The following is a 9,637-nucleotide window of genomic DNA, read 5'->3' as shown; positions in this document are numbered from 1 at the left end:
TAATAGGCCAGGTGTGGTGGCACAGGCTGTAATCCTAACACTGGGGAGGCTGAGGCAGGAGGATTATTGCAAGTTTGAGAGCAGCCTGGGCTACAAAGTGAGCTCAAGGCCAGCCTGAACTGCGTAGTGAGACCCTGTCTCAAAAAGACAAAACAATAATGAGTTATAATAACCTTCAGCAAGACACAGGCATCATCATGGGAAGGACTAGCACTTATTCTACAGTTAGATCTTATTTTGAGGGGAAACATGGACAACCACCATGGTCATCTTCCCATGTTCTTCCATGTCTTTGTTCTTGCACAGTCACCAAGCCCACTGCACAGTAATCACTGCTGCAGTTGTGGCAGCAGCAGGAACCACCATATGTAAGAAACTCCAGAGTGCAAAAAAGAAAAAAATGGGTCTTATATGCAGTGAACTGATGATATTTGGGAAAAAAGAGAAAAAGTATGAGGGAATATCCTTTCTTAAAGATAAATTCATTGGTGATAGGTTCATGCCTGATTTTCAAGGATTAAGTAGAGATTTTTCACAGGCCTCTGCAGTAGTAGAATACTTCACTAGTCGAAGTTTGGACCAAGCAAAGTTTTTGGTCTTGTTTAATCCTTCAGATGCATATATTTAGGTACTATATGGTTTACCTCTCTTCCGTGATGTTAACACAGACAGTTCAGAGGGCTGTATGTGGAGATACAGTTTTTTAATCTCTTGGGGGCTGATTTTCAAACATTACGGTAGAATAATGATGAATTTCCATGACCTTCACCCATCCTCAGCTGTAATCAACTTGTGTCAAGTCTTGTAAAACTGTATCCCCACTGACACCCTCACCCAGATTCCCCTGGAATGTTTAAAAGTGAATCAGTGTGAGATGACTTCTAAACAAGAGAAAAGGAATTACATCTTCATAATCATCCTGAATCTTTTTGGCAGGCCCTTGGTCTTAGGCGTGATGACACATTTTCTGTTACAATGCTTGGTCATTGCATTGAAATGTACATTGGGGATTCTGAAGCTTATATTGGTAAGATTATAATCATCTTTCTTGGATTTTCTTTTAGATTGTTGTTTGTAGTTTCTTGAATTTTCAAAGGTTCTAAGTTTGTTTTCTTCCATTTTAACTATATTAATATCAGGAAGCTCAAATTTGTTAAGCAATGCAAGGGAATCAATGACTTATTAAACATCCACTCAGTTGTGAACTGAGTACTGGCTGTGTGCAGAACACTGTGACAAAATATGTGTGAAGCATGTGTTAGAAAAGAGTCATTCTAAGTGCATGATAGAAGGAAAAACTTTAGAGATTTTTTTAAAATAAAGAAATGAAGGGCTCTGATGTTTCTCTTTATAATACAGGGTACAACATAATAATCTTTACATTTCAGTGGAACATTAGGGTGCCTTGTGTTCGCTGCACAGTGGTATGTAATTCTTTATTTTTGTAATGATAAATGGCAACAGGATAAGTGTAAGTGGAATTGCTGTGGTTACTGCCTTAGGTTCAGCTACTGTCAAGTCAGGACGGGACACTGAGGTTGAATCTTGAGATGTGAACCTTGGAGTGGACTTACAGGGTGTAAAACCATAGTGGAAAAAAGGTGCTAAATTTGAACTTGAATAAAATAAAGAACTGTGAATTAAAAACACCATTAAGAGAGTGGAAGGCACACTATAGACTGGGCAAAAGTGACTGACTCCAAAGAACTTATGTATAGAACATGAAAAGTCCTGCAAGGTGTTTTTTTTTTTTTTCTTTCAGTTAAATAGTGTGATTAAAAATGAGCAAACATTGAACAGAATGCACAAGGAAGGTGTCTAGGAAGTTTTGAAGCACATGAAGGTGTTCATTGGAAAAATGAAGTTGACCGTGTAGTGAGTAACTGCTGTTTACTCTCCAGAAAGGCTAAAATTAAACATGCTGATATGTTGGCCTATCATGGAGCACCTAGAGCTCTGTGTTATCAATTATCAGGGAGATACAAGTGGAGAAAACTATTCAGCATGTCTTCTAAAGTTATCAGCTATTACTTTATAACATGCTGCTGTAAAGCTCTGTAGCTTTAGCCAGCAGTGATGTATAATGTTTAGAATTCTCTGGGCCAGGTGCTCCTCTGCTCACTTCACCAGAGCCACACATACAGCCGTGGGCAGCATGGATGGTAAGCTTCTTGTCTGTGAAGGTCTATTTTTTGGTGGAACACAGCGGAGATTGGCAGGACTTTTTACACAGCTTTCATTCCTGGCTTTTTCATACAGTGGCCTCAAGAATCTAAAGAACAAGAAAGTCAAAAGTTACATAACATCCTTTCCATCACATTCTGTTCATCAAGACAAGTCATATAATTGGGGCTGGGGAGATGGCCCAGTGGAATAAGTGCTTCCCTGGCAAGCGCAAGGGCCTGAGTTCAATCCCCGGTTCCGCCAAAAATAAATAAACAAACAGGAAGGTCACATAATTAAGCTCAGAATCTTGTATGGGAGGCAGCTGCCCAAGCACAAGGAAGCTGGGAGTTGTGACTACTTGGGATGATGAGTAACCCTACTGGTCTTAAGATATAGCAGTTCTCCACCAAGAGAATCCAGCAGAAACCAGCGCCTCTGTGGGCCTAAATTCACGTAAAGGTTGTTCCTACAACTTTAGTCACAATTACACCAAAATGTAAATGACCGAAATGTATAGCAATGAGAGAATGAAGAAACAAGTTGCAGTCAGTTTTTACAATAGCACACTATACAATTAAAGACTGGCTACTGGATCCTGGCTAAATTTCACAGACTTGACAAAGGGAGAGTGTGCTAGTGCCTGCATTTATGAGGACTAGTAGTAAACAAAACTATATGGTTGTGATGGAAAAATCAGAGTGATAACCACAGGATGAGAGAGCCAGGAGTGCTGGCCAGGAAGGTGCAGGGTGCAGGCTACATGCGTAGCCAGAGCTTTGTTTTCTGTCAGGCAGTGGTTACATGGAACACCTGGGCAGGAATTTATCCAACTATGGGTTGATGGAAAAATATGTAGACTTTTGTTTTATAGCCCAATTCTTAAGAAAACTTTTCTCCCTGTGGCTTCAGGGCAGATAAGAGCTTCAGTTTAATTATTTGTTCATGGAGTTGTGAGTTGAAATGTGAAGCTAAGCAAAGGCTAGTTGCCACAGTGAGAGACATTTTTCCTGCCCTTGTAGAGGGAGTTAGAGGTAGTCTAATTGAGAGTTCCAAGTTACCATTCATTACTTAGTATTTTTATTTTTAAAAGGCTTGTGTGTCATTTATCTACCAAAGTACCTAATTCTGAAAACTGTTAGTTTGAACTATTTAAAACTGTCAGTTTTAATCTATTTATCTAATTGTTTTTGTTTTTCTGTCATTATTTTTCTGTCAGAAATTACCAAATTTGAGACTGGGCGTGGTGGTGTGCACCTGTAATCCCAGTTCTTGGGAGGCTGTAAATAGGCAGATCACTATGAGTCCAATCTAGTAGTGAGACCCTGAACACCCTGTAGACCCTTCCCTAAAATACAAAAAAAAAGAAAACAAATTACCAAACTTACTACATCTGCTCAGATATGTCCCAAGGGCTTGACATGTGGAAACCTCACCTGTGGTTCCCATGAACATAAGGTCAGTGACTGTTCCTAGCAGGCATATTCCAGACAGTTCTTGTCAGTAACAGCAAAGGACAGTTTTGCACGTAGGCCTCACCAGTATTTAGTGGTGTTTGGGGTGCAGTGGCTTAGCGACTACATGGGAGCCACAAATGCACGTGCTTCCCAAGGCTTTTGAGGTGAAAAATAAGAAACGATTGTGACTTTTAACATTCTGGTCCATACTCTCAAAGTCCAGTTGGATTTAAATGATAAGAGCATTGCATATAATGATAGAAACAGTAGACCAATGATACAGAATTTATTTTACTCTAATTATGATGTTTCTTTTTAGGAGCAGACATTAAAGACAAATTAAAATGTTATGACTTTGATGTGCATACAATGAAGACACTAAAAAACATTATTTCACCTCCGTGGGATTTCAGGGAATTTGAAGTAGAAAAACAGACTGCAGAAGAAACAGGACTTGCACCATTGGAAAACTCCAGGAAAACTCCAGATTCCAGGCCTTCCTTGGAAGAAACCTTTGAAATTGAAATGAATGAAAGTGACATGATGTTAGAGACATCTATGTCAGACCACAGCACGTGACTACAGACAGTGGTCCTGGGCCAGTCTGTGCTGGTGTAGGTCAGTATTCCCTGCTGCCCTTGCCATGTTTAAGAATTTCCTACTTTCCAACATGAACCCAAACCTCATCTCTGTTTAGGACCAGAGGCTGCCTTGAGAGACTGGATAGCACACCTTGCAGCAGATGTTCTGAGTCTCTGAACTACAAAATAGTTATACCTAATGGAATAAAAAAGGTAAACCACCCATTATGTCTTCTATCTTTTTCAATAAACTTTTACTTTGGACAAATTTTACTTTGCAGAAGAGTTGCCAAGATGGTAGAAAGCTTCCACACACCCCTCACAAGTGTCTACCTTGTTAATGATGGTGGCACATGGCTTTTACCTGAGTCCAGCATGCCCTGTGGTTCTCATTTTGACCCAGCATTCTGCCCATGTTCATTCATCACACCTACTTTTGAAGTTGACTGGGATGATACATACCTTGTATTTCATGACCTGGAAAGTTTGGAGGAAGGCCTGTCAGGTAACCCGTAGAATGAGCTTGGTTAAATGCCATGGAGGTAAAGCATCTTATCACAGGTGATACTGACCTGGATTGCTTGGTCACAGTGACACCATCTGTCAGCTTCTGCTGCCAAGTTGCTGTCTTTCCCTTTCTGAACTCCATGGGGCAAGGAGGTTAAACCTCAGCTCTTGTGGGGGCAATAGCCATTGTGTTCCTTCTTGAAAATCTGTTTCCTGTCTTCCACTTAGGTGTTCAGTGTTTTATCAGTGTGGACTCAGGAGCGCTTATGTCATATTTTGAGTTACAAACATATACAGTGTTGCTTATTTTGTGGCTTAAATTATTCAACTTTGGGGGGGCAGGGAGATAGCTCAGTAAAATAAGCACTTCCCTAGCAAGCGCAAGGTCCTGAGTTCAATCCCCAGTTCTGCCAGAAAAATAAAGATTAAAAAAATAATAATAAATTATTCAGCTTTGGCTATTGGGAGCTTTTTCAGTTTGACTCTTAAGACATGCAGTCATCCATTTAGTTATTTTTCTGTTTATTGTAATCAAATGTATGTAACATAAACTGTGGACTGCAGTAATGTCTGTGCAGGTTATTAACAGGGGATGAGGAGGAAAAGTATATGGGAATTCTGTGCTTCCAGCACACTTCCCAGCATTCCTCATTTTCTGTTTAGTTTTCCTATAACCCTAAGACTGTTACAAGAAATAAATCTACTAATGAAAACAGACACATGCATAAAAATATAAAATGCCTCATCCACTTGTAAGAGCAGAGCTGGGTGGGATTAATCACAAACTTTTTGTTGTTGTTGTTCTTTGGTCTTTTTGAGACAAGGTTTCACTATGCAGTTCAGGCTGGCCTTGAATTCACTTTGTAGCCCAGACTGGCCCCAAACTCACATCACTCCTGCTTCAGCCTCCTGAGTACTGGGATTGTAGGTGTGCGCCAGCCATACATTTACAATATTATACCACCATCAAATTTCCAAAATTTTTTCATTACACAGAACAAAACTATGCTAAGCAGTAACTCCTCACTCCTCCCTTCACCCCAGGGTAATAATCTAATCTATTTTTTGTCTCTTAAGTTTTCCTGCTGTGTGTATTTCATGTAAGGGAGTTCAGAGGATATGTTTCCTCGTGTGTATGGCTTACTCAGTAATATTTTCATGGTTTATCCATGTTGTAGCGTTCATCAGAACTTCGTTCTTTTTTTATAGTTGAGTACTATTCCATATTCCAAGGGCCACATTTTGTTTATCCATTTGTTGTGAATGTTGATGGTATGAAAATAATCACACAGATACATGAATCTGTTTTCAGTTTCTTGAGATACATACCTAAGAATTGCCTTTCTGGGTCGTAGGGTCATTCTGTATTTTCCATTGCCATTTTTCCAGACTAACTGCACCCCTTTACATTCTATCAGCATTACTCATGGGCTCTAGATTTTCCACATCCTTACCAACACTTGTTAGTTCCCATTAGTTTTTTTATTTAGTAACCCTAGTAAATAGTGGAGCATTTTTTCATCTGGTTCTCATATTTATATCTTTGGAGAAATAATTTTTCAATGCCTTAGACTAATTTTAAATTGGATTATCTTGTTATTGAGTAGTAAGAGTTTTCTTAAATATGCTAGCTATTAACCCCTTTTCAGACATAGGTTTTATTCCCATTGTGTGAATTGCCTTTTCATTTGTTTTTTTTTTTTTTCTTAGGAGATTTGGTCTATTTTTCATTTTACTGTTTATGTCTAAGGGCTGGTGATATAGCTCAGCAGACTAGGTGCTTGCTTAGGTAAAAAAGGGACTAGGGTTCGATCCCTGGTGCCACATGCTGTGCCGGCCCCACCCGTGGGCACACTGAGTCTGCAATGGAGTCTGGGCCTGGTGGCGCACACCTGTAATCCCAGCACTAGTGAGGCAGAAATCAGGAAGATCACTACGAGTCAAAGCTGTGTAATGAGATCCTGCACAAAAAACAAAAACAAAAAAATCCTTAAAATCATAAGGTTAAGGATACATTTTTTTAGTTAATTTTTGTGCATGATATTAGATAAGGGTCAAAATAAATTCCTTTTTTTTTTTTTTTTGTATTTTTAGGGAAGGGTCTACAGGTTGTTCAGAGTCTCACCTGTTTACAGCCTCCCAAGAGCTGGGATTACAGGTGCGCATCACCACACCCAATCTCAATTGCTGTTTCAGCGTACCCCGGTGGAATGCACATACCCCTACCCCCACCACCCTCCACTCCCCATTCCCCTACCCCTACCCCCTGCACTGCTTGCAGGTGCTTTAATCTGCTGAGCTGTTTGGCTGGCCCTTCAAACTTAATTCCTTGCAAGTGGGTGTCCAGTTTTCCCAGCACCACTTGCTGAAAAGGCTGTATCCTTTTCCCCTTTGTGAAATCAATTGTCTTGGCATCCTTGTGAAATCAGTTGACCAAAAATTTGAGGGTTTACTTTAGGGCTCTGAATTATATTCTGTTGACTTATGATTATCTTTATGCCAACACAGTGCTTTACTATGGTTTTGTGTAGGTTTTGAAATCAAGAAGTATGAATCCAATTTTGTTCTCTTTTGAGATTGTTTTGGTTGTTGTACCCTTAAAGTTCCATGTGAATGTTAGCTAGTGGTTGTTTTCCATTTTTGTGTAAAATGCCATTGGGATTTTGGTAGATTATTATATGTGTCACTTTGGAAAGTGTTCTGTTTTTAACAATATTGATAAGTCTCCTACCGTACCCAGAATGTCTTTCTGTATACTTAGGTCATCTTTAGTTTCTTTCAGCAATATTTTATAGCTTTTGGCATGCAGTTTTTTGACTGTCTTGGTTAAATTTATTTTTTAGATGACATTGTGAATGGAATATTCTTGTTTTTCCTTTGTGAGTATTCACCCAAATACATATAGTGTTTTGCTTCCTTAATTTGTGTTACTGGCTCTGGATATCTTTTCTCATGTTGAAGTTTTCTTGTGTTCTAGTTTCCTGAGTGGTTCTTATTATGAAAGGGTATAGATCTTGTCAAGTTCTCTTTTTGGATAGGTTGTGATAGGTATAATAAGCTCAAGGATTTTAGGCCTTTTAAAATTATAGCTAGATTAAATACTGAGAATCACATGAGATTTTTTTTTTTTTTACAGTGCTTACTGAATTTAAACTTTTAAAGGTTGTAATAGTCCAAGCTAATTCAGCTGACTTATAAGCAAAATTCTGAGACACTTAAAGTCAAAAAGAATTAAACAGATGCTGGTGCCAAATTATAGTTTTTATATAAAATAAATGTGATTCATTATTCTTTGTAAATTGTGCATTCTTAGGTGTAGAAGATAAAGAATTTGAATTTTCCTACCTTCTTATTGACATCCTTTTAACTATTAGGGGGGGCTTGCCCATTAACTCAGGCGTTTAAGTGCCTGCTGAAACAAAGCAGTCAGGCTCAGGATGCTGTGGTTTGATCTCCTCATCCTCAAGCCAAACCAGACCTGCCCTGAAGGCATCCTGAGTGGCCCAAAACCAAAAATTCCCTCCTTTTAACTATTAGTAAATGATACAGATGTCCTCTCTGCTAATCATTTTACCATCTTTTGCAATGTCTCACATCATAATAGGCTGAAAATGGAATCCATGTGAAATAAGCAGGCAATTATTGAAAATGATAAGTCTCTTGTAATATGTCATGGTGAGGTTGTCATTTTGTCGGCACATCTATAATCAGTCGGCCCTGAAAGACCCATGGGTTGGGCTCAAGAGAGAAAAGTTCTTACCTAGACTTACATTATTTGGCTATGACTAATTTTGTGAAAAGATGTTAAAATTTTTGTTTGGGAAAGGGTGATATGAGACTATTTTAAACATTTTTTAATCTCTTCACTGAAGTTGGAAAGGAGTCTTGCTGTGATTTCCAGGTAGCAACTGCATAACTAGAGAACAGCTCACTCTCGTGGTTACTCTTAACCCATTTATGCCAAAGCTGGAAATGTTTTGAATTTTTGCACGTGTATGTTACCTAAAAAATTTCAAGGAACAAGAACTTGAAGAGAACACATTTCTGGATCACAAGGCATTGAAAGGTTGATATGTCTTGGAGTTTGTGTTTTGTCTGTTGACAATCCTATTTCAAACTCTAGTCTCAGCCTCAGGAGATACATTGTCCTGTGTCTTCATAGAAAAGGAAGTGTTGTAGTTCTCACAGAACATGTATTAACAGCACTGTTACCACATAAGGTATTACACAGAGATGCATTTTCCTAGCAACTGAAATGCTCCTTTTGGCACCAAGACTTTTAATCTTTACCTATCTAAAATACCCTGTTCTGTGGTAGTTCATCACAGTGAAAGTTGGCCACTAACCAGGGACTTCATGTGGCAGTGCACTCGTATGTTTCTGAGTCTTTTTCTCTTTTAATGGCTTTTCCATTTCTTCTCTTGGGCATGTGATTATTTTTATGCCTTCTCTTTCTTCAGCTGGGGTTAGAAAATCTAAATATGGATCTTGAATTAGTTGACAAATAACTAAAGTGAAAGTAGTCTGCTTATGAAGTGCTGAGTTTTTTCACATGTATTTGCTTGACAGAATATTGAGCACTTGTTAGTTTTTTAGGTATCAGGATTAGTCTTAATAGTGAGACATTATTAAATCGATGTTTTAAGACCTATTAAGGAGTAATTCAGGTCAGCAACAATGTTAACACCAGTGCTCAGGCTTCAGTATGTACAGAAATGGCGTCTCATTATACCACCAAACATTCTGTTACTACCTAGTTTACCAGCAACTCACAGTGGTGCAGTTGCCTTAAAAGATATCCAAGGTTCAGTCTCCAGTACTGCCCCGAGAGAGAGAGAGAGAGAGAGAGAGAGAGAGAGAGAGAGAGAGAGAGAGAGGTATGTCATCTATAATTTAGTTTCTGCGCCCTCACCTTCAAAGAAGAAACTG

The 9,637-nt window shown here is 38.9% G+C and overlaps 1 protein-coding gene across 3 annotated transcripts in view; it reads left to right on the top strand.

The window, feature by feature from the left end:
• The window catches only part of Cdc16 (cell division cycle 16), a 35,829-nt gene extending 30,794 nt beyond the window's left edge, over nucleotides 1-5,035 (top strand). For 2 of the 3 annotated variants that reach the window (XM_023715183.1, XM_004631146.2), the window contains exons 17-19: nucleotides 937-1,027; nucleotides 3,940-4,238; nucleotides 4,318-4,426. In XM_023715183.1, the coding sequence (XP_023570951.1) occupies nucleotides 937-1,027; nucleotides 3,940-4,199 (351 nt within the window). In that variant the 3' untranslated portion in view covers nucleotides 4,200-4,238; nucleotides 4,318-4,426. Of the gene's footprint in view, nucleotides 1-936; nucleotides 1,028-3,939; nucleotides 4,239-4,317; nucleotides 4,427-4,762 lie in introns of those variants that run through there. The other variant, XR_002821089.1, reaches the window with a different exon arrangement.
• Nucleotides 5,036-9,637: the final 4,602 nt, after the last annotated feature.

This window comes from Octodon degus, unplaced genomic scaffold (assembly GCF_000260255.1).
Source record: "Octodon degus isolate 3935 unplaced genomic scaffold, OctDeg1.0 scaffold00039, whole genome shotgun sequence".
Lineage (NCBI taxonomy): Eukaryota > Metazoa > Chordata > Mammalia > Rodentia > Octodontidae > Octodon > Octodon degus.
Note: the sequence above shows the minus strand (reverse complement) of the source record. Positions and strands in the feature narration are given on the sequence as shown.